Genomic DNA, 25,637 nt, shown 5'->3' on the forward strand with positions numbered 1-25,637 from the left:
AAGGAGGTGATGTTGAACTTATTACAAAACATTGGTTGGATTTCACGTGGAGTATTGTCTACATTTCTGGGCACAACATTGTGACAAATATGTGAATGCAATGGACAGACAGCAGAAGAGATTTGCAAGAATGGTCCTGGGGATGAGAAACTTTGGTTGTAAGGATAGAATGGAGAGACAGGATTGTTCTTCTTGTTGAGAAGAATGCTTGGGGGATATCGGCTTTTAAAATCATGGGAGGCCTGGCTAGAGCAGATAGGGAGAAATACTGATAACACTGACATACTGTTCCTGCTGGTAAAAAGAACAAGAATAAAAGGGCATAGTTTAGAATGATTTGCTGAAGGAGGAAAAATGATGTGGTTCAGGTGTGGAACACACAGTCTGGAACAGTGGTGAAGGCAGAGTCAATTAAGGTATTCAAAAGGGCATGGAATGATTATTTCTTTTCAAATAACTTGCAAGGGTAATGGGAAAAGGCAAGAGAATTGCACTAAGTCATAATGGTCACTAGATAGACTTTTGACAAGGGCCCTCGTGGCAGCCTGGTAAGAAAAGGTGAAGTCATATGGTATCGGGGGTGAGCTGGCAAGATGGATACAGAACTGGCCTAGCCATAGGAGACGGTGGGTATCAGTGGAAGGGTACTTTTCGGAATGGAGGGCTATGACTAGTGATGTTCCACAGGGATCAGTGCTAGGACCTCTGCTGTTCGTGATCTACATAAATGATTTGGAGGAAAACATAGCTGGTCTAATTAGTACATTTACAAAGATTGGTGGAGTTGCGGATAGTGAGAAGGCTTGGCAGAGGATACAGCAGGATATAGATCAGTTTAAGGCATGGACAGAAAAATGGCAGATGGAGTTTAATCCGGACAAATGTGTGATGATGCATTTTAGAAGGTCAAGTATAGGTGGAAATTATACAGTGAATAGCAGAACTCTTAGGAGTATTAATATGCAGAAGGATCTGGGTGTGCAGGTCCACAGATCACTGAAGGTGGCAGTGTAGGTAGATGAGGTAGTAAAGAAGGCTTATGGCATGCTTGCCTTCATTAGAATAAGCATTTGAGTACAGGATAGACAAGTTATGCTGCAGCTTTGTAGAACTTTAGTTAGACCACAATATTGCATCCAGTCTGGTCACCACACTACTAGAAGGATGTGGATGCTTTGGAGAGGGTACAGAAAAGATTTACTGGGATGTTGCCTGGTATGGAGGAATTTAGCTGTGAAGAAAGGTTGGATAGACTAGGTTTGTTGAGGTTGAGAGGGCGACATAATAGAAGTTTATAAGATTGTGAATAGCATGGATAGAGTGGAATGTATGAAGTTTTTTCCCACTATGTCCAAGTTCTTTTAGTGCTTCTTATTGGTCTTCCATGTTATTAGCATGTCATCTTGATGCATGGCGACCAGGGGTAGACCTTGTAAAATGTCCTTCATCGTCTGCTGGAAAATTCACAGGCTGACAATATTGCAACCGGTAGTCTTGTATATTGGTACAAATCCAAATTGGTATTAATTGTAGCGTACTTCTGGAAATCCTTCTAAAACCACAATTGCAAGCACGCATGGCTCATGTCCAGCTTCGTGAAGGAAAGCCCCAGCACTCCCCCCCCCCCCCCCCCCGCCACACCACTAGCTTTGTGTATAAGTCCTCTTTGTGAGGGAATGTGTATTGATGCAGATGCAAAAATCAGTTACTGTTTGTTTAAAATCCCCTCAAAAGCCAACCGACCCATTGGGCTTCTGAGTTGGTATAACTGGTGCTGCCCATTCTCCAAACTGGACTGGTTTGATGATTCCTTCACTTTCCAGCCTCCTGATTTCTGCCTCTACTTCTACCCGTAAGGTAAGTGGTACTGGGCGGGCCTTGCAGACTCGTGGAATCGTTTCATAGTCAACATGCAAGGTGGCCTTGGCTCCTTTGATAGGCCCTAGTCCTTCCTGAGAAATGTCCGGTTATTTAATTAGGACTTCACTGAGGTAGCCATTTTCTAATCGAAATATGTTGAGCCTATCTAGGTGAACCTTTCGCAACCAATTTTGCTTCATCAAGCTTGGGCCTGAGCCTACAATCAGTCATAACTGAACCAGCTGCTTCTCATAGGAGACCAAAATTGTACCCTCAGTCTGTAAAGGTTCCCCAGTATAGGTTCTCAGTCTAACCGAGGTCTTGCGCAAACTTGAGAGCTGGATTTCAGAGTGAAGTTTATTAAAGACAGGTTCTGCAATCACTGAAATGGTCACACTGATATCAACCTCCATCAGAACAAGGTGACCATTTAACCAGAAGTTTAATTTGATTGGTTCTGATTTGGATTTTGCTAATCAATTTAACTGTTCCAGACCAGATATTGGTGGACTTTCCAGGATGTGCACTCTCTTGGTTACAGCCGAAGAGTTCTCTTACTCAATTTAGGTTTTGTGGGACTGTTTTGCTGGATCAGGTTAACAGCCCCAATCAGGGAACTCATATTCTGTGAGGTCCACCAGGCTGACCGCTACAGGCATCACTGATTAGTCAAGCGTTTAATCATGCCTTCGTTACCTCTGAAAAGAGAGGTAAGTGCTTCTCTAGTACTGCTGTAGTGCATGTGGTGCAGATCCACCCACAGTGTTGTAAAATGAAGGCGTGTTTCAATTTAGGTAAAGGTAGTACATCCAAAACCTCTATTTTTCCTAAGTTGACCTATTATTTCTCCTCTCCCTTTGCCTCTTGAAGAGATTGCATGGTTGGCATGTGGATGGGAAGATCGTTGTCGGAGAGGGAGAGGGTTAGGGAAAATTGCCTGCTGTGGTGACAATCACGTGGATTGAGGTGGTAGCGCACAGAGGGTACATCATATTTTTGTTGACCAGCTGGTCCTTTATGTGAGATAACAAGGTGTAGAGCTGGATGAATACAACAGGCCAAGCAACATCAGAGGAGCAGGAAAGCTGACGTTTCGGGTCTGGACCCTTCTTCAGAAAGAAGGGTCCAGACCCAAAACGTCAGCTCTCCTGCTCCTCTGATGCTGTTTGGCCTGCTGTGTTCATCCAGCTCTACACTTTGTTATCTCAGATTCTCCAGCATCGGCAGTTCCCACTATCTTTGGTCCTTTATGTCATTTTTTTTTCCATTCATGTGTTGTATTTGAGACAAGTTCCTTCTACAGTAAAGCATTTCCCTTAGTGCTGTATCAAGATGTCAGACTCGTTTGGGGCTATTATGAGCCATGACCTTCTGCTTCAGCAGGGAAAGTGCCGTCATTGAGAAAATATGTTTGAATAAAGTTGTATCTATGGATAGACAGCATGCCATTGTCTTGCAGCTTGGGAACTAAGTGACTATTTGGTGATGACTGAGAATATGAAATGGGTGGTATTGTATCAGTTCTGTTGTACCCACAGCTCAAAAAAGATTAACCATTCTCTCTCTGCAGTTGGTCTTGACTAGTTTTTGCATCTTGAAACTTTTAAAACGATCAGCATATATCATTTAATTATGTTGGTGGATCCTACCATGGATGGGAAGGCTTTTAAAACCTTGCAAGTTGTATAGAGTATCATATCAATAGAACATGTCACTATTTCTGTCATCTATGATACAGCATTGAACAGACGCTTTCACTTTAAAGTCTCTGAAATAAATTTGAAGCAAATTTTCAAGTCTAAGTTGAATGTATGGTTTCAAGGGACCTTCATCTTGCTATGGTTTAGAAGTTAATTTTTTTTTTAAATGAAGATATTTCATCCTGTTGCTAAACCACATCCAAAAATATGTCTGAGGTTTTCTTCAGTTGGACTCGGTATTGACTAGAATATGGAAAGATATTTACCCGCACCCTGTTCTGCAATAGCTATTGCTTCCTGCCACAAGAACCCGTCATGCAGTTGTTCATGCTTCCTATAATGCACCAGAGTTTAAAGTATCTGTTTGAGGAATGTAGGTTTCCTGTGTTCTCAAGCTGAAGGTTCGCAGTAGGACACTGACAAAAGTACTTGCCGTGTGTTTTTCAATCATTAGCATCAAATGGGCAAAAATGATACAAATTTCATCAAGGTGTTGTAAAATAAGATCAACTTTCTTCATTACCATGATTCTATTCAGCTCTAATTCATCTTTCCACGTCACAGTAAAAAAGGTACTCTTTAAAGAGTTAATGGCTGTGTTAAAAAGGACTAGGATATTTCAGACAGTGTTTGTGTTGACTGCTTCCCCATTATGTTGGCCTTCATTGCGAGCGGTTTCGAGTACAGGAGCAGGGATGTGCTGTTGCAGTTGTGCAGGGCCTTGGTGAGACCACACCTGGAATGCTGTGTGCAGTTTTAGTCTCCTTTTCTGAAGGAGGATGCCTTTGCTCTCTAGGGAGTGCAGCAAAGGTTTACCAGGCTGATTCTGGGGATGGTGGGTCTGATCTATGAGGAGAGATTGACTAGGTTAGGATTGATTATGTTGGAGTTCAGATGAATGAGGGGGGATCTCATAGAGACTTATAAAATTCTAACAGGACTGGACAGGATAGATGCAGGGAGGATGTTCCCGATGTTGGGTGTGTCCAGAACCAGGGGTCACAGTCTGAGGATTCGGGATGGACGATTTAGGATGGAGATGAGGAGACATTTCTTCACCCAAAGAGTGGTGAGCCTGTGGAATTCATTAACACAGGAAGTAGTTGATGCCGAAACATTGAATGTATTCAAGGGGCAGCTAGATACAGCACTTGGGGTGAATGAGATCAAAGGTTATGGGAAGAAAGCAGGATTAGGCTATTGAGTTGCACGATCAGCCGCGAAGAATGATGAAGCAGGCTTGAAGGGCCGACTGGCCACGTCCTGCTCCTATCTTCTTTGTTCCTAGGATTACACCTTAAATGGCATTGATTATATAACTGACTATTGTATTAATAACATAAAATTTTAAAGAAAAATCAGTGTGAGAAAACGGTTTTCTGGCCGTTAAAACTGCTATGTCCAAATCTCATGGCAGTCAAATAAAACAAAAGGCTGCAGATGCTGGAAATCTGAAACAGACGTTGCTGGAGAACCTCAGCAGTTCTGGCAGTGTCTGTGAGGAGAGAAACAAGAGTTAATGTTTCGAGTCCAGTGACCTTTCTTCAGAACTGACAAGCTGAAGATGGGGTGGAAGGTAATGGAGTGAGTGGTGGAGATGGGGCCCAGAGAGAGAACAAAATGATTAAGTAGACAGAGACATGGATGATAGTAAGCCAGGGAGAAAGGAAACCAGATAATGGAGACAATAATTGGGTGAAAGTGGCTTGGCTGTGCAGAAAACAGCCCATGTCTCTACAGGGCCTGGGGTATGGGGGTAGGTAAAGGACATAGATGATATGCTCAGGCCCTGAAATTATTGAACTCAACATTGAGCCCAGAAGGCTGCAGGGTCCCCAGGTTGAAAATTAGGTGCTGTTCTGAGCTTCGCTGGAGCACTGCAGCAAACCTGAGACAGATGTTGGCTCGGTACCACAGTGGTATGTGAAAGTGGCAAGCAACTGGAAGCTCGGGGGTAAATTTTACAGATGTAGGTGTTCCTCAAAATTGTCTGTGCCTTGCCTTCCCAATGTAAAAGAGAGCACACCATGAGCAGTGAAAGCAGTAGTCTCGATCGAATGAAGTACAGGTAAAGCGATGTTTCACCTGGAAGATTTGTCTAAGGTCTTGGATACTAAGGAGGGTGGAAGTAAACAGGCAGCTGTTACACCACCTGTGACTGAATGCCATGGGGGTCTGGGGAGGTTTTGGGAGTGGAGGAGGAGTAGACCAGGATGTCTCAGAGGGAGTAGTCCCTGTGGAATGCTGACGAGGGAGGGGAGGGGAATATTTTCCTGGTGGTGGTAGCATCCTGCTGAATGTGACAGAAATGGTGGCTTCTGATCCTTTGGACACTGATACTAGTGGATTCAAAAGTGAGGACCCAGGAACCCTGTCAGTGTTGTGGAAGGGAAGAGATGGGGTGAAGGAAGAAGTGCAGGAAATAGGTCAGAAAAGGCTGAAGACCCTGTTGACCATGGTGGAGGGGAATCTTTGGTTGTGGAAAAAGGTGGACATTTCTGAGGTTACACGGATGTTATTAACTTATCAGGATTTGCAGAAATAAGATGGTTCGAATCTGGTCAGATAAAAATTGAAAATTTGTGTTTTATACTTGGGATGTACGAAGCCTAAGAATGAAATAGGAATCTCAGTAAACAAGCAATCGGTTCCACGTTGCTAGCCAATGACAAATAGAGTGATTATGGTTAAGATCAAAGGAAAGTTTTTTTTGAGCTGGTTGTCAAATTATTCATGCTCCCACTTAATATCACAGTGACCTGGAAATAGAGACATTTTGTCCTGACATCCTGTAGTGTTATGATCAAGTTAAATCAACAGATGTGATAATTGTAATGGAAAACGTGAAGGTTTAAATTCATGAAGGCAAATCATAATTGTGCGTTGGTAAATCTGACATTGGATAAAGAAATGGATTTAAACAGGCACGTGGATGGGATAGGTATGGAGGGATATGGACCAAACACAGGCAAATGGGACGAGATTAATTGTAAAAACTGGATGGTATGAACAAGTTGGGCCGAAGGGCCTATTTCCATGCTGTAAACCTCTATGACTGTGACTCTAAAAGAGAGACTGTTAAGTTTTTGTTAAAAAAAGGTCATTTGTATCAAAAATACTTCTCAAATCACCAAAATGTAAGGGTATACACTTTGAGAAGTCCAGTCAATGTGTTTTGAAATCAAATAGATTTATGTGAAGGCAAAACATTTTAGAAGAAAAGAACATTCATATGGATCCCAACACAGAGGTAAATATCGATCATCATCTCCTTGTAGAAGTTAAAGTGAGACTGAAAACACCAAGGAAGAAAATGATGGGCCACCGTTTTAGACCATGACATGTTGAAGGGTAAAACACATATCTGAGGATTGAGAATCGGACAAGGCCAAAGTCTCCAAATAAGAGATGGAAAGCAAATGGAAAATTATGAAGCGGAATATTAGAACAGAAAGAATAGAGTGATAAAGAATGGATGATCAAATCAGTTACTAGCAATGACGATATAAAGAGGAAGTAAAAGAATCACACCTGACCGTGATGAAATTGAAAAGTATATATAGAGTCATAAAGACGCACAGCACAGAAACAGACCATTCAGTCCAAGTCATTCATGCTGTCCACACGTTTCTGAAGAAGGGTCCCGACCTGAAACGTCAACTTCCCTGCTCCTCTGATGCTGCCTGGCCTGCTGTGTTCCTCCAGCTCCACGCTATACTAGTGTCACAAACATCATAAGCAGCAAGTGATAGAGTTAAGTGATCCGTCAACACACGGATCAGATCTGAGCTCTGCAGTCCTGCCAAATTCAGTCGTGAATGGTGGTGGACAATTCAACAACTCACTGGAGGAGAAGGTTCCACAAATATCCTCAATGCTGGAAGAGCCCAGCACATCAGTGCAAAAGGTAAGGCTGAAGCATTTTCAGCAATCTTCATTTATAAGTGCCAAATGGGTGATCCATCTCGGCCTCCTCCAGTGGTCCCCAGCATCACACATACCAGCCTTCAGCCAATTCGATTCACTCCACGTGATATCAAGAAATGGTTGGAGGCATTGCATGCTGAGAAAGCTATGGATCCTGACAACATGCCGGCAAAGTACTGAGAACTTGTGCTCCAGAACTTGTCCTGTTTCTAGTCAGCTATTCCTTGACAGCTACAACACTGGCATCTAACCAATGGTGTGGAGAATTACCCAGATATGGCCAGTTGAAAATATCCAACCCAGTCAGTTAACACTGTTTCAGTCTTCTCTCAATCATCAGTAAAGTGATGGAAGGTGTCACCAATAGTGCTATCAATCAGCACTTGCTCAGCAATAACCTGCTCAGTGACACCCAGTTTGGGTTCCGCCAGGGCCACTCAGCACCTGACCTCATTACAGCCTTGGTACAAACATGGACAAAAGAGCTGAATTCCAGAAATGAGGTGAGAATAACAGCCCTTGACATCAAGGCTGCATTTGACCAAGTGTGGCATCAAGGAGTCCTTGCATCTCAGCTCCAGGACATCTCTACAGGAGTTCCTCAAGGTAGTGTCCTAGGCCCAACCATCTTCAGCTGGTTCATCAATGACCTTCTGTCCAACATAAGATCAGAAGTGGGGATTGTGCAATCATTGGCAAACATGTTCAGCACCACTTGCTACTCCTCGGATACTGAAGCAGTCCATGTCCAAATGTGGACATACCCAGGTTTGGGCTGACAAGTGGCAAGTAACATTTGTGCCAACAAATACCAGCCAGTAGCCATCTCCAGTAAGAGACAAACTAACCACTGGCACTTGACATCCAATGATTTTCTATCATTGAATCCCTCATTATCAACATCCTAGAGTTTACCTTTGGCCAGAAGCTGGACTCGCCACATAAACACCGTGGCTACCAGAGCAGGTCAGAGGCCTGGAATACTGTGGCAAGTAACTCCCCTCCTGACTCTCCAAAGCCTGTCCACTATCTGCAACACACGTCAGGAGTGTGATGGAATCCTCCCCACGTGCTTGATGAATGCAGCCCCAACAACACTCAAGCTTGACACCATCCAGGACAAAGCAGCCCACTTGAATTGGCACCACACCGACAAGCATTCGCCCTCTCCACCACTGACACTCAACAGCTGCAATGTGTATAATCTACAAGATACACTGCAGAAATTTAGTCAAGATCCTTATACAGCACCTTTCAAATCCACAACCGCTTCCACCTAGAAGGACAAGGGTGGCCTATTTCTAGGAACACCACCACCTGCAATTTCCCCTCAAAGCCACTCACCATCCTAAGTTGGAAGTATATTGTTGTTCCTTCATTGTTGCTTGGGTTAAAATCCTAGAATTCCCTCCCATTGGGCATGAGCTGCAGGTAAACTCACATGGTTCAGGAAGGCAGCTCACCACCACCTTCTTAAGGGCAACAAGGTATAGACAACAAATGCTGGCTCAGCCAATGAGAGAATATAAAAGACGGATTGGGGAATTTGAATTCCATAAAATCTGGAATTGAGAGATCGCTGATGACCTTGGATTCATTATGGAGTATCAGAAAAGCACATACGGCTCTCTAATGTCCTTTAGAGGAGGAAGTCTGCCATCCTTTCCTGGTCTGGCTTACATGTGACTCCAGACCCACAACAGTGTGGTTGACTTTTATCTGCCCTCTGGTGAAATTAAGGATGGGCACCAAATGCTGGTTTAACAAGTGGCAGCATACCCTATGAATGAACAGATAATATAAAAATCCCCACACCTCACCAGGTTACAGTCCAACAGGTTTATTTGAAATCACAAGCTTTCGGAGCGCAGCCTCTTCGTCAGGTATAGTGACTTCACCTGATGAAGGAGCAGCGCTCCAAAAGCTTGTGATGCTTCCAAAAGCCTGGTGTCATGTGACTTCTGATTCTGTATAGTCCATGCTTAATCATGGTATGAGCATAAGCAATTATAAGTGCCCACTTTCTGTATTGTGGGCCTTTATAATTGACCCCTAATCAGTATGTCCTGTATAAATTAGGTAAAAACCGAAAGAAGTATGGATGCTGTAAGTCAGAAACAAAAACAGAAGTTGTTGGAAAAGCTCAGCAGATCTGGCAGCATCTGTGAAGAGAAATCTGTTAACGTTTCAGGTCCGGTGACCCTTCCTCAGAACTGATGGCAGCTAGGAAAATGTCGGTTTTTATGCAGAAGATAAGGTGGGGGTATTGGGTAAGGAATAAACGAACGGTGGGGATAGAGCTCAAAGAGTGGATGATGGTAAAGCGGTTGATGTGGTGTATATGGATTTCAGTAAGGCGTTTGATAAGGTTCCCCATGGTAGGCTATTGCAGAAAATACGGAGGCATGGGATTGAGGGTAATTTAGTGGTTTGGATCAGAAATTGGCTAGCTGTAAGAAGACAGAGGGTGGTGGTTGATGGGAAATGTTCATCCTGGAGTTCAGTTACTAGTGGTGTACCTCAAGGATCTGTTTTGGGGCCGCCGCTGTCTGTCATTTTTATAAATGACCTGGACGAGGGCGTAGAAGGATGGGTTAGTAAATTTGCGGATGACACCAAAGTCGGTGGAGTTGTGGATAGTGCGGAAGGATGTTGCAGGTTACAGAGGGACATAGATAAGCTGCAGAGCTGGGCTGAGAGGTGGCAAATGGCGTTTAATGCGGAAAAGTGTGAAGTGATTCACTTTGGAAGGAGTAACAGGAATACAGAGTACTGGGCTAATGGTAAGATTCTTGGTAGTGTGGATGAGCAGAGAGATCTCGGTGTCCATGTGCATAAATCACTGAAAGTTGCCACCCAGGTTGATAGCGTTGTTAAGAAGGCGTACGGTATGTTAGGTTTTATTGGTAGAGGGATTGAGTTTCGGAGCCATGAGGTCATGTTGCAGCTGTACAAAACTCTGGTGCGGCCGCACTTGGAGTATTGCGTACAGTTCTGGTCACCGCATTATAGGAAGGATGTGGAAGCATTGGAAAGGGTGCAGAGGAGATTTACCAGGATGTTGCCTGGTATGGAGGGAAGGTCTTATGAGGAAAGGCTGAGGGTCTTGAGGCTGTTTTCGTTAGAGAGAACAAGGTTAAGAGGTGACTTGATAGAGACATACAAGATGATCAGAGGATTAGATAGGGTGGACAGTGGAAGCCTTTTTCCTCGGATGGTGATGGCTAGCACGAGGGGACATAGCTTTAAATTGAGGGGTGATAGATATAGGACAGATGTCAGAGGTAGGTTCTTTACTCGGAGAGTAGTAAGGGCGTGGAATGCCCTGCCTGCAAAAGTAGTAGACTCGCCAACTTTAAGGGCATTTAAATGGTCATTGGATAAACATATGCATGATAATGGAATAGTGTAGGTTAGATGGGCTTCAGATTGGTTTCACAGGTCGGCGCAACATCGAGGACCGAAGGACCTGTACTGCGCTGTAATGTTCTATGTTCTATGTTCTAAGAGAGAGAAGAGCAGTTGGACACACAAAAGGGTGGATAACGATCTGGCTAGGATGGTGAATAGTTGTTAATGGAGACGGTTAGTGGCTAACAGTACAGTGTGATAACATGCAGTCTGCCTTACATGCTACCATCAGTTCTGAGGAAGGGCCACTGGACCTGAAACGTTAACTCTGATTTCTCTCCACAGATGCTGCCAGACCTGCTGAGATTTTCCAGCAATTTCTGTTTTTATTTCTGTATAAATTAGGCCTTTGGTTATAGTCAGATGAAATCAGGAAATTGCATGATAGAGTTTATAGCTGGAAATGAGTCTCCTGAAAGTTGTACATATAAAGTTGTTTAAGTTTGAAAATTTATTCCTGAGTTTGATTCATGATTAGAATCAAATGAACCTCGAAACAAGTTCAATGTAGGCAGTTATGCATTCAAATGCACAAATTAATTACTTCAGCTGTGAATCACTCCATTATTTTTTCAGCGTTTTTTATATGTAATTTTGAAACATATGAACATGTAATCTTGATTATAATTGCTAAGACCACAGTTCATTTTTCTATTCTTCTAAACAGGCAAATGGAATAGAATAAGGTTCTTTGATTTAGGCTCAAGTTGTATTTTAGTCAGTTTGAGATGGCTGAGACATGACCTCATTTTGAAAGAGGAATAGTTTGTTGTTCCCAAATTGACCCCATCTGAATTTTAAATTGTTCTGTTAATAAGGAAGTTAAATAATTGCATAATACTTTCACTGTTTTACATCAGTTAAAGAGTCTGACTAGTGTCAGAAAATGTTCTCTAATAGACATGACTGAATAACCACATGTACCAATTTTAGGAGCAAATACCTTTACATATTTCCCATCAACCTGTTCAGATGGGTACGAGACAGGTGGGAGTTGAACCAAACTTTTTTGCCCAGAGGAAGGGACACTACCTCTGCTCAAGGCGAGAGGGGAAAGATTTAAAAGGGACCTAAGGGGCAACTTTTTTCACTCGGAGAATGGTATGTGTATGGAATGAGCTGCCAGAGGAAGTGCTGGAGGCTGATGCAATTATAACATTTAAAAGGCATCTGCTTGGGTACATGAATAGGAAGGGTTTAGAGGGATATGGGCCAAATTGCTGGCAAATGGGACTAGATTAATGTAGAATATTTGTTTTGGCATGGACGAGTTGGACCGAAAGGTCTATTTCCATTCTGTGTACCTGTATGACTCTAAGATGTGAACATCGCTCATAGCTAGCTGGACAAGCATTTATTACCCTTGAGAAAATGGTGGTGAGCTGCTTTCTTGATCCGCTGCAATCCTTGAAGTGTAAGTAGTGCTGTTAGGAAGGATATTTCAGGATTTTTACCCAGCAACAGTGTAGGTATGGCAATTATGGTACTAAGTCAGGATGGTGTGGGGCTCACAGGGGAGCTGCAGCAGTGCTAGAAAGTTAAGTATATGCACATGTGAAGTACATTTGCTTAAATTATCCAGGGCATTTGCGAGGGCTGTTATTCGAATCATAGTCATACAGCATGGAAGCAGAACCTTCCGTCCAACCTGTCCATGCCGAACATAGTCCCAAACTAAACTAGTCCCACCTGCCTGCTCCTGGCCCATATCCCTCAACTTTTCCTATTCATATATCCATCCTGTCTTTTAAACGTTGAAATTGTACCACTTCAGGAAGTCCATTCCACACATGAACCACCTCTGTGTAAAAAAAATTTGCCTCATGTCTTTTCTAAATCTCTCTCCCCTCACACTAAAACTGTGCCGTTTATTCTTGAAATTCCCCATCTGAGGGAAAATACAGCTACCATAAACTCTGTCTATACCTTTCATCATTCTACCAGGTAACCTCTCAACCTCCTATGCTCCAGTGCTGGGTACAGAAGGTTTGAGTTAGAAGGAAAGGCTGGATAGGCTGGGACTCTTTTCACTGGAGCGTAGGAGGTTGAGAAGTGACCTGATAGAAGTTTATATAAAATGATGAAAGGCATAGAAAGAGTTTAGGGTAGTTGCATTTTACTTAAGATGGGGAATTTCAAGACTTGGGGGGACACCTTTTTAAGGTGAGAGGAGAGAGATTTAGAAAAAGACGTAAGAGGAATTTTTTTCTTTACACAGAGGGTGGTTCATGTGTGGAATGGACTTCCTGAAGAAATGCTAGATGTAGGTACAATTACAATGTTTAATGGACATTTGGATGGCTATATGAATAGGAAAGGTTGGGAGGGATATGGGCCAGGAGCCAGCAGGTGGGACTAGTTTAGTTTGGGACAATGTCCGGCGTGGACTGGTTAGACTGGTTTCCATGCTGCATGACTCTGACTCTATAAGAGCCTTTGCAAATGCCTCGATTAATATAAGCAAATGTACTTCACGTGCGTATACTTGACTATCTAACGTAGCTCAGTAACCAAAGAGCTAAAATGCTCACTTTTTAAGAAATAAACCTCAGTCTTTCATCTTACTATTTTATCAGTAAAGACAGAAAGATGCTCACGTGTATATGCGGAGATCACCACCAGCTGCAGCTTCCCCTGTGAGCCCCACACCATCCTGACTTGGTACTATAATTGCCGTACCTACACTGTCGCTGGGTCAAAATCCTGGAACATCCTTCCTAACGGCACTACCTACGCCTCAAGGACTGCAGCAGGTCAAAAAAACAGCTCAGCTCCATTTTCTCAACAGCAATAAACACTTGTCTAGCTAGCGATGTTCATGTCTCACGAATGACTAAAGAAAACTGTGAATGTGTACTGAGGCCTCATGCACAATAACTGTGTCCATTATTCTTTTCATGTTTGCTAATCAGAACTGCAATTAACCATACCTGCGCCCAATGAGCTAAATCTGTTTTGGTTCTGATGTATCAATTGTACTGTTACGAAGGATACCAGCATTAGCTGACTCCTTAATGTAAGTCTGTAGATGAACTTTGACAGGGGAGGTGTAGGAAAAATGTTTTCATTTGTGAATAAGTTGTAAATGTAAAAGATTATAAAGGCAACGTATGTATGATTTCCACTATTGAAACTTCAAGAGGAGTTTCTGTATACAGAGTGTGGCTGGAATTTAGAATCATTCACATTTAGAAGCATGAGAGATGAAGCCGTTTAAACATAGAGGATTCTTAAGGAGCTTGACACGATGAATGCTGAGAGGATGTTTCCCCTCATAGGGGAGTCTTGGACTGTAGAGCACAGTCTCAGAATAAAGGAGCACTAATTTAAGACTGAGATGGGGCGGAATTTCTTCTCTGAGAGGTTTCAGAGTCTTTGGAACTCCTTGCCAGAATGAACTGAGAGGGCAGAGTCCCTGTGTCTATTTAAGGCTAAGACAGACGGATTGATTAAAAGCCAAAAGAACTGCGGATGCTGTAAATCAGGAACAAAAACAGAAGTTGCTGGAAAAACTCAGCAGGTCTGGCAGCATTTGTGAAGAGAAATCAGAGTTAAGGTTTTGGGTCTGGTTGGGTCCAAAAGGTTAACTCTGATTTTTCCTCACAATTGCTGCCAGACCTGCTGAGCTTTTCCAGCAACTTGCTGATAGATTCTTGATCAGACAGGGTATCAATCTAAGGTTGCGGGGAAAATGCAGGAAAGTGGACATGAGCAATGTTGGGGTCAGCCATGATCATGTTGACTGGTGGAACAGATTCAAGCGGCCAAATGGTCTACTCCTGTTCTTGTTTCTTATGGTCTTTAGGCAGAATTCACTACCACAAGGAGTAGCTGAGTGCATGGATACATTTAAGGATTAAGCACATGGGGCAGAAAATAATAAAGATTACAGTGATGTGGCCAGATGAAGAGGGCTGGGAGGTGGCTGCTCATGTGGAGCATAAAAAACAGCATAAATCATTTGGGCCGAATGGCCTATTTCTCTGCTTAAAAAATCCAAGCCAAAAGAGGAAGGTACCTTCAGTGGAAAAATGTACTTCCGTATTCTTCTTTTCCTGTGTGGCCTGCCAGGTTCACAAACAAGTCAAAAGATGATGTTTGTTTTTATTTTCTTTGTGATAATTTTGCCTTTTCAGAGCTAATAACAGAACATTGCATGCTTATCCCCAAGTGATTTTTTTTTCCTTCATTTTTCATTTTTGTGGGATGAGAGTGTCGCTGGCTGGCCGACTGGTATTTGTGGCCTGTCCCTAGTTGCCCTTTGAGAAGGTGATGGTGAGCTGCCTTCTGGAATTGCTGCAGTCCATCTCCTGTGAGTTGACCCATAATGCCATCAGGGAGGATATTGACGCATGGACAGTGAAGGAACGGCGATATATTTCCAAGTCAGGATGGTGAGCGGCTTGGAGAGGAATTTAAAGATGGTGGTGTTCCCATGTATCTGCTGCCCTTGTCCTTCTAGATGGAAGTGGTTGTGGGTTTGGAAGGTACTGTCTGAGGATCTTTTGGTGAGTTTCTGCAGTGCATCTTGTAGACAGTACGCACTGTTGCAACTGAGCATCGGTGGTGGGGGGAGTGAATGCTTCATAGAATCATAGAATCCCTACAGTGTGGAAACAGGCCCTTCGGCCCAACAAGCCCACACCGACCCTCCAAGCATCTCACCCAGATCCATCCCCCTATAACCCACTGAATCTACACATCCCTGAACACTACAGGCAATTTAGCTTGGCCAATCCACCTAGCCTGCACGTCTTTGGACTGTGGGAGGAACCCGGAGGAAGCCCACACAGACACGGGGAGAACGTGCAAACTCCACACAGATAGTCACCCGAGGATGGAATTGAACCCGAGTCCCTGGTGCTGTGAGACAGCAGTGCTAACCACTGAGCCACCGTGCCACCCCTTGAGGATGTAGTGTCAATTAAGTGGGCTGCATTGTCCTGGATGGTGTCAAGCTTCTTGAGTGTTGTTGGGGCTGCACCCATCCGGGCAAGTGAGGAATATTCCATCACACTCTTGACTTTGTGCCTCGTAGATGGTGTACAGGCTTAGGTGGGGGGTGGGGGGGGAGTTGTTCAGGAAGTGCTGCAGTATTCCTAGTATCTGACTTGCTTTCATAGCCACTGCGTTTGTGTGGCAAGACCATTTGAGTTTCTGGTCAGTGATAACCCCTAGGACATTGATAGTGGCAATTCAGTGATCCATCGAATATCAAGGGATGGTGGTTAGATTGTCTGTCTCATTTTGGTGATGGTCATAACCTGGAATTTGTGTGGCGCGAATGTCACTTGCCACTTGTCAGCCCAAGCCTGGATATTGTCCAAATCTTGTTACATTTAGATATGGACTGCTTCAGTATTTTGAGGAGTAGTGAATGGTGCTGAACATTGTGCAATCAATGGCGAACATCCCCACTTCCTGACCTTATGATGGAGGGAAGGTCATTGATGAAGCAGCTGAAGATGGTTGGGCCTAGGACACTACCCTGAGGAATGCCTGCAGAGATGACTGACCTCCAACAACCTTGGCCATCTTCCTACGTGTCAGGTTTGACTCCGGCGATTTTGCCCCCCCCAATACCTATTGATTCCAGTTTTGCCAGGGCTCCTTGAAGCTGCACTCCATCGAATGCAGCCTTGATGTCAAGGGCTGTCACTCTCACCTCACCTCTGGAATTCAGCTCTTTTGTCCATGTTTGAACCAAGGCTGTAATGAGGTCAGGAGCTGAGTGGCCCTGGCAGAACCCAAACTGGGCGTCACTGAGCAGGTTATTGCTGAGCAGGTGCTGCTTGATAGCACTGTTACTGACACCTTCCATCACTTTACTGATTATCGAGCGTGGACTGATGGGGCGGTAATAGGCCGGGTTTTATTTGTCCTTTTTATGGGCAGGGCATATCTCGGCAATTTTCCACATTGTCGGGTAGAAGCTATTGTAGTAACTGTACTGGAACAGCTCGGCTAGGGGAGCAGCAAGTTCTGGAGCACAAGTCTTTCAGTACTGTTGCTGGAATGTTGTCAGGGCCCATAGCCTTTGCAGTGTTCGGTATCTCCAACCGTTTCTTGATATCACGTGGAGTGAATTGAATTGGCTAAAGACCCGTATCTGTAATGCTGGGGACCACTGGAGGAGGCCGAGATGGATTGCTGTGAATGCTTTAGCCTTGTCTTTTGCACTGTGTGCTGGGCTCTTCCAGCATTGAGGATGGGGATATTTATGGAGCCTGCTTCTCCATTGAGTTATTTAGATGTCCCCAACATTCTCAACTGGATGTGGCAGCACTGCAGAGCTTAGATCTGATCTGTTGTTTGTGGGATCATTTAGGTCTGCCTATTGCTTGCTGCTTGTGTTGTTTAGCATGCAAGTAGTCCTGTTTGGTAGCTTCACTTGGATTCACTTGAACATCTCGGATTAGGGTCTTGGCATAGGTCTCAACACCATTTAAAGCGACCTGAACTGGCCATGTCAGCACCTGTGTCTGAATTTGGAGTGCAGGTGGAACTGAGTTTTTTTTTTTTTTTTGCTGTCTGTTACTGGCCTACGACTTGACTGAAATTTATGCTGGTACAGCTGTATATTTTGTTAACAGGACATTTTGCAGGGGCTTATAATAATTCTGTCCACTGCCCAAAGTGAACTGGGACTACTTGATGAGAAGCGTTATCATTTTTTAAAGTCGAAACTGTGTACCACGAAGTTAAAAACAGACTGCAGCACTTGAAGAAGGAAGTCTGTGAGCACCAGTGGTCAGTAAAAGATTGGCAATCTTCTTTGCCTTGGTAGCGCAGCAAGAGTAAATCTTCAAGAAAAGATCATTGTACATGCTTGAAATTCAGTGGCCAGCACGTTTTTCATTTGTAAAATTGAAAATAAAAACATGACTTTCATGTGTTTTCTATCATTCACCTTGCAATAGTATCAAAGAATGATGCAGCACAAAACAAGATCATTTGCTCCATAGTTTGATGTCATTTATTGTTGTCACATGTACCTAGGTGCAGTGAAAAGTTTTGTTTTGTGTGCAGTACAGGCAGATCATACCACACAAAGTCCATTACGGTAGTAGAACAGAGCGAGGAATACAATGTTACAGCTGCAGAGAAGGCGCACAAAGAGTAAGATCAATGTTAAAATTTGAGAGGTCCATTCAGAAGTCTAATAACAGCAGGGAAGAAGCTGTTCTTGAATCTGTTGGTACGTGTATTTAAGCTTTTGTATCTTTTGCCCGATTAGAACAGACTATAACTGGGGTGGAAGGGGTCTTTGATTATGATGGCTGTATTCTGGAGGCAGCGAGAAAAATAGAAGGAGTCAACGGATGGAAGGTTGGCTTTGTTCCTATGTTAGTTGTTACATTGAACAATCCAATTAATCTCCTGTCTTTTTCTCATAGCCTTGCACTTCTTTTTCTCTCTCACTGGCGGAGAAGCTTTAGGGCATGTCACTATCTCCAGACCATTACCTCTGTAACTATGGGCTAAGAGTTTCAAGTGTAGCCTGCAGTACTGGTTTCTGAGATTGTTTTTTACTTCATCCTTGAAGCATCTAACTGCAGCCCTCAGTCCTCCTGAGAATTGCGGTGGAAGTTGGGGATGTGACATCTAGGGCAGCATAAGCAAGAACTTGACAGGGTTGGCTTCTGCCCTGAAGCATAAAGAGTAGGCCTCTGATGTTCCAAAGGGAAGATTGGCCTCTTTATATATAAACATAGCTGTGTTTGTTGTCCTGAGCACTGCAATGCATAGAAAATTGGGAGATGTGGTAATTCTGCTAATCAACCCAATTATTGTTGCGTTACTGTCAGATATTGTTCTTTCCTAGGATGTGGGCATCACTGGCAGAGCCAGCATCTGTTGCCCATTCCCAAATTGCCCTGGATCTGAGCAGCTTGCTATGCTATTTCAGAAGGCTATCCAGAGTCAATTATAATGTTGAGGGTCTGGATTCACTTGTCCATCGATGGAGTAAGGATGGCAGATTTCCTTCTCTGAAGGAGCTTAGTGAGCCAGATGACAATCAATGATAGGTTCGTGGCCTTCATTACTGAGTCTAATTCCAATTCCAGATTCTTTTCATGGGATTTAAACTCCACCAATTCCCTTGGCAGCATTTGATGCTGTGTTCCCAGAGCATTTGTATGGGCCTCTGTATTACATACCCTACGGCATTAACACCTATGCCACTATCTCCCTGTAAATGATCACTTTGCAGGAGCATCACTCCAGAAACAGTTTGTTATGAGACACTGACTTTAATATTAAACATTGATCTTCATAATTTATGGGATCTAATTTCTTCTGGTTCACTGATTTTCCAGTGTAGATGAGTTACTGACTTGTGCACATGAGGGGATTCCATGTGAATATGCTAAGCTATGGAATTTAAATGCCAACATATTGGTTACCAGAATAAATCTTGTTTGGATTTACTTAACATGCCTTACTCACTAACCGCAGGATGAGACTTCAAGTCACGAGTGCAATCAGCGAATCATCCTTCTATACGGAGTAGGGAAGCAAAGGGATGAAGCCAGGCACCAGCTGAAAAAGATTATCAAGGATATCCTGAAAGTACTGAACAAGAAAAGTACTGCAGAAACCAGTGAGTCACGTTTCGCTGACATTAGCTGTGTCCACAGTTTCTCACTGTTAATTTTTTTAAAAAAATGCCATCTTTATAACGCTTTGCTGCATTTAATGAGCTTGTGTAACTAATGTGTTGTTCTTAACTGTCCTCCTGCCTGTGCAGCTGGTGATGAAGGTCAAAAATCGAAGAGGACCAAACAGGAAGCCCCTCTAACCCTTGAGACCATTTATGCCAAACTTCAACAGCTGTCCTATTTCGACCAACACCAGGTGACATCTCAGGTGCGCAAGTGCTGTTCTCTGCTCTCACTACCGTCTACCCTTAACAGTAGGAGGTTTGAAAAGGCAGAACTCTCTACCAAAAGGAATAGTTCATGAATGGATACATTTCAGGGTTAAGCGAGGGAGAAACTAATAGAAGGGTATGGTGATGTGGCCAAATGAAGAGGCTTTGAAGGAGGCTGCTCATTTGGAACATAATAAAAACGTGGCTTAATTGGGCCGAATGGCCTGTTTGTGCGCTGAAAATTCAAAGCAAAAGGGGGAGGATACCATCAGTAGAAGAAAGTTAACAAGTTTTTCACTTGGCTTTGTTTGCACAGGTCCCTTTGGTTTTGGTCCCTAATTAACATCCACTGATCAGTCTTAAAATATCTGAGTTCTGGAATTTTCTGCCATGCGAGCAGACTCGAAAGGCTGCATGGCCTACTTTTGCTGATGTGTCTTAAGACCTTGTGAGGTGCATTTGGCACAGCTAGAAAATCAGGCCTGTCTTGGACAGAACCGATTACTAATTAGGACACAATCCACCTGTGATTTTCTGTTCATGGAAACGCTCTCGGTTGCTGCAGAGAGACGTCTGGATCCAAATGGGTTTTACAAACAGAAACATGAGTTGACAGGTTCAGAGTCACCAGGTCACCACTTCACCATTTTCTGCCAAGTGTAGGACTCCTATTGAATAAAGATTTTGGGATTCCTGGCTCATTGTTGAAAACTTTAACCATTATTTCCACACCATAACGTATAAAATAATGTGACTTGTTTATGAACTTAAGAACCAGGAGCAGAAGTAGGCAATAGAACCCCTCGTGTCTGATCCACCACTCAATTTGATTATGGCTGATCTCATTGCACCTTCAACTTTATACTCACCTGCCTGCTCTTCATAACCCTTCAATGATCTACTAATTTAAACTCTGTCCATCTCCTCCTTTAATTTATTCCATGTGCTGACGTCCACCATCCTCTAGAGTAGTGAATTCCACAGATCTGCGAACCTTTGAGAGAAGACATTCCTTCCTGTCTCTGTTTTAATTTTGTCACCCCTTATCCTAAAACTATGACCTCTTATTCTGGATTGCCCCATGAGGGGAAACACCTGCTCTACATCTACTTTGTCAATCCCCTTTAGCATCTGTATATCTGAATTAGATCTCTGCTCATTCTTCTAGACTGTAGTGGGGATAGATCTAAACTGCTCTATCGCCTGTCCCGAGACAAGTCTTTCATCTCTAGAATTAATCAGGTGAACTCTCGATGAACTGCTTCCAATGCAATTACATCCTTCCTCAAGAAAGGTGACCAAAACTGTAGACAGCACTCCAGATATGGTCCCACCAATGCCTTGCCTGATTGCAATGACATTTCTTCTGCTTGCATCATCTACACTTGCTGCATATCATTGGAGAGGAAATAGGACCAATTGGGCAGCTGTTTTAAATATAATGAGCTGAGTGGCCTCTTTCCTCACTTTAAAAGTTATACAATTTTTATTTGGCTTTTATTTTTACACTCAATCATTCATGTTTAGCCAGCTGGCTATTTTGGAATGATTCAATAAGCTCCTTGCGTCTTGTGAAAGTGTGGTTAAGTATTGCTGACTGTTTCCCTGAACAGCTAAGTGCTTCTGAGATAACAAGGTGTAGAGCTGGATGAACACAGCCGGTCAAGCAGCATCACAGGAGCAGGAAGGCTGACGCTTCGGGCCTAGACCCTTCATCAGAAAAGTGCTTCTGTTGTTGCCCGAGGTGTAGCTGTGTGAAGTTTGTTTCAAATTTCGGACTGCAGTGATTATGAACTGTGAGATGACCTAATTCCAGCAGCTTCAACCAATGGATTAATGATACAGGCAAAGTGTTAGTTTCCATTGAAAGAAATCATTACCCCATTTTAGATTGATTTTAACATCATGCAGCACAGTCTGTTCCCACTTTACGACTCCATTAGGTATCGTAGATCTCCCTTCAAAATCTAGGCCACAAAGCAATCTGCAGGATTTAGGTTCCAGTGCCTGTAGTAAGACCTGTACTTCAATCTTGAATTGCTATTTACATTTTATTGATGTGCAGCAGTTCCACACAAAAATTGTAAAGTTTGGATTGGGATCATGACAGCAGGAGTAGGCAATTCAGTTCCTAGAGCTTGCTCTGCCATTCTAGATCATGACTGATCATCTACTCTAATGCCATATTCCTGCTTTATCCCCCTATTCCTACTTGTCAGTACTAACCAGGAATCCATCGATCCCTGCCTTGAATTTACTTGATGACTGAGCTTCCACAACAGTCTGAGGCAGAGCATTCCCAAGATTCACCGTCCCTCTGAGTGAAATGGTTCCTCTTCATCTCAGTCCAAAAGGGCTTCTGCTTAATTCTGAAACACAGGCAGGGGAAGCATCCTTTCTGTGTTAGCTCTGTCTAACCCTTTTACGAATTTTGTGTAAGTTTGTATGAGATTGCCTCCCAGTCTTCAAAACTTCAGAGGATACAGGCCCAGCCACCTCAATTTCTCCTCAAAGGACATTCCCATCATCCCAGGATTCCATCTGGTGAACCTCTATGAGAAGTAAAAACTAACTTGGACAAGGGGAATAAAACTTCACACAATATTACAAGGGTGGTTTCACCAGAGTTCAATAGAACTGAAACAAGACTTCTTTCCTGTTGTAAAATAAATAAAATGTTGCGGATGCTGGAAAGTTGAAACAAACGCAGAGAACTCTGAGGAAACTCAGCAAATTTGAAGAAGAGTCATGCTGGACTCGAAATGTTAGCTTGTTTCTCTCTCCATAGATGCTGCCAGACCTGCTGAGTTTCTCCAGCATTCAAATTCCATTGATCCTGCATGGCTGTGAACATTTCAGTCAGTATTTGTGAACAAACTTTGCAATCTTGGAATCCAAATGGAACCTTTGAAAGCAAACTCGGAATACCACAAGCACTTGTTAACAGCTCATGTCCTTTTAATTGACACAAGGAAAGTACTCCTGCGGGATATTTTTGCACATAAATACATTTTCAGCAGCAACACAAGAAATTAATCAGTGCCGATAACTGTAGTTGCTGATGGGGGTGGAATCATGTTTGTATGCTCATCTGCCTCTTGACATGAAACTATTATAAAGGACGCTGTTGGAATCTTAGTGTATTTCTGTCTTGATTTCAGGTAGAAAGAGCACATGAAAAGTTAACCACCTTCCCCAGATTACTCTCATGGAAATAATGGATGTTTCTTTATATAGCTCCAATTCTTGTCATTCAGGAGCTATTACTTAAATCAAGGCTTTGGGATTGTGTACATATGGATATATACAATTATTTAAACAGCAAAACCTCCTGCTCTGACAGCAGAAATCTCTCACTGTGTTTGTACAAGATGATGGGAGATTAAATGCTTTTATTTAATAGTGATTTTAATCAATTTTTATTTACATATGTGGCTATTAAAATTAAATCATCTGGCTCCAATAAAAACTTGGTTGACCTTCTTGAAGTCTTCAAATCATTGCCACTACTGTCTGTCCTCAATTCAAGTTTGCAAGAACTTTTTAGTGTAATGTTCCAGTGACTGAATACAGTACAAAAGTTCTTGTGTACCCTACTGTTGGAGCCAGAGGTCTCGTCTGTATGAACGGTCTGGAAAGATTTAGAGGCATCCCAATTTTCGAGTACTGGAAATGCTATTTTACATATATTTGGAGGAGGGGAAAAAATCCACTAATTTTAAATCTGCTTCCAGATTTCCAGTAATGTCCTGGAACAAATCACTAGCTTTGCCTCAGGAACTTCATACCATCTGCCTTTGGCTCACCATATCCAGCTCATTTTCGATATGATGGAGTGTGCCCTTAATATCAATGGCCTAATTGATTTTGCTATCCAGGTGAGATTATAATAACAGGTATGTGTAATGCATTCTAGAAGATTTATGAATAAACCATGGACTTTGGAGAAAGTTATGAGACACCTGAACTTTATTCTGATGGTTAAGGATGTCATCCAGCTCTCCAGACTGTGAACAGCTGTGATCAAATGCATCCTTGACCACTTGTCAGTCTTCACATAACTACGTGTGTAGCAGATTTCCTCCCCTTTTATCTCCGTACAGGAGAGCAGGGATTTGGAAAGGCTGGCCACGAATACAGCTGTGAGAGATGTTTTAGTTAAAAGCAGTGTTGATTTGGCATGAGTAATTCAAATTATTTATGCTGAGGAGTTAAATGCAATGGTGTTAAACAGGAGGTGTAGGCTTTTGTTGCTGCCATTCAGTCCCTGATAAAATAGTTTGCTTGACCATGACTGAAATGGAAACAAAATATATAATCTTTTGGATGAGTTGATAAATCGCAGTCTCCTCAGCCTTTGTGGTCGGATGTAAAGGAACTCACGCTATTGATCCAAAAAAGAGCAGGGAAATCTGAACCAATATTTTCTCTTTCAGCCACCGTTTACTAAGAGCATTATTGCGTTGCTGTTTTAGAGAGCTTACTGTGCATTAATTGGTTACTATTTTCCCCATATTACAACAACAATAACACTTACAATAATGTAATTAGTTGTAATGTAATTTAGGGTGCTCTATGGTTGTGGAAGGTGTTATATAAATGCAAGTTCTTTCTGGGACTGATCTGATAAAATGAGTAAAAGATGAGCAGCATCCCTATTGTAAATGAGTAAACATACTTTTCTAATTAAACCAGGAAGACCTTCTGAGCTGGTTAGTCACCGAACAGAATGTTTAATTATTTGAGCTTTTTGTTAGTTGATGCATATCTGTTCAAGACTTGCATTGTTTTAAGTTCATGACTTAACAGGCCTATTTTATAAATTTATAATTTTCCCCACATTTTTGATGGGTTAGCCATTTTATTTTATATAATGGGTCAATGAGGGAAACTCTTGACAGGAATACTAGAGGCAATAGACATCCTGTTTTCACTAAATAATTCCTTTCATTTTTGTTCACTGAATCATTTTGGAGCAGGATTACATCTCTCTCCATCATTTTCTCTTCTGTTTCCTCATCCCCCTTTCCTCTCCTGAAGGAAATGCCTTTGGCTGGGTCCCAATCCCACAACATCACGTGACCATTGCAAATACAGAACCTTGAGTGGTCAGTGCCAATCTTATAGGCAGCACAGGATAGAACAGCCAAATAACCTCTGACCTTGTCAGCCTCGTGGATGTGACAGCTTTCCAACAACTGTTGCCAAATATCGAAAGCAGCAGGAGCCTGGGACGATTCTGTCTTACTTCCTTCCCTGGCAATGTTAAGCCAATTGCTGCAACTACTGAGGGCCAAATTGAAAAGTTCAGCGCAGACTGGCTATCAAACCTGTCACCTTTCAGCATGTGTGAATTAGTGTCAGAATGAACGTTCTCTGGAATATAGTCAATATTAAAAGATCGTTTGATCTTTTGTTATTTTATGCTCTGTTGTATCCAGTGTGGCAAAGTAATGGCACAAAATGAGGCCATTCAGCCCATCAATCTGGTGGCTGCTCAACATAGTGCTATCCAATTAGTCTGACTCCCTAATCAGAATAAATCAAGGAACTGTGAATGCTGGAAATTGGAAACAAAAACACAAATTGCTGGAAACACTGAGTGAGTCTGGCTGCATCTGTGGAGAGAAAGCAGAATTAATGCCTGTTTCAGAACTGAGGGTCACTGGACCCGAAATGTTAATTCTGCTTTTTCTCCTCTGAGCTTTTCCAGCAATTTCTGTTTTAGCCTCGCTCCCTGTGCATTTTTGTTTCCTTTTCCCAGCCATTCACAAGGCCTGTTTGAGGTTCCAGTTGAAACTGTTTGTCACTATCCTTTAATGCACTACATCCCAGATTATCAGCATGCATAAGAATGTCCCCCT

The 25,637-nt window shown here is 42.8% G+C and overlaps 1 protein-coding gene across 1 annotated transcript in view; it reads left to right on the top strand.

Moving 5' to 3' along the window:
* Positions 1 to 19,346: 19,346 nt before the first annotated feature.
* Positions 19,347 to 25,637, top strand: part of LOC125484705 (mediator of RNA polymerase II transcription subunit 12-like protein) — a 50,546-nt gene continuing 44,255 nt past the window's right edge. Inside the window, exons 1-3 of the mRNA XM_048604506.1 lie at positions 19,347 to 19,503; positions 19,651 to 19,769; positions 23,508 to 23,651. Coding sequence (XP_048460463.1) covers positions 23,601 to 23,651 — 51 coding nt within the window. The 5' untranslated portion in view covers positions 19,347 to 19,503; positions 19,651 to 19,769; positions 23,508 to 23,600. The remainder of the gene's footprint in view (positions 19,504 to 19,650; positions 19,770 to 23,507; positions 23,652 to 25,637) is intronic.

This window comes from Rhincodon typus, chromosome 13 (assembly GCF_021869965.1).
Source record: "Rhincodon typus isolate 14 chromosome 13, sRhiTyp1.1, whole genome shotgun sequence".
NCBI classification, from domain to species: Eukaryota; Metazoa; Chordata; class Chondrichthyes; order Orectolobiformes; family Rhincodontidae; genus Rhincodon; species Rhincodon typus.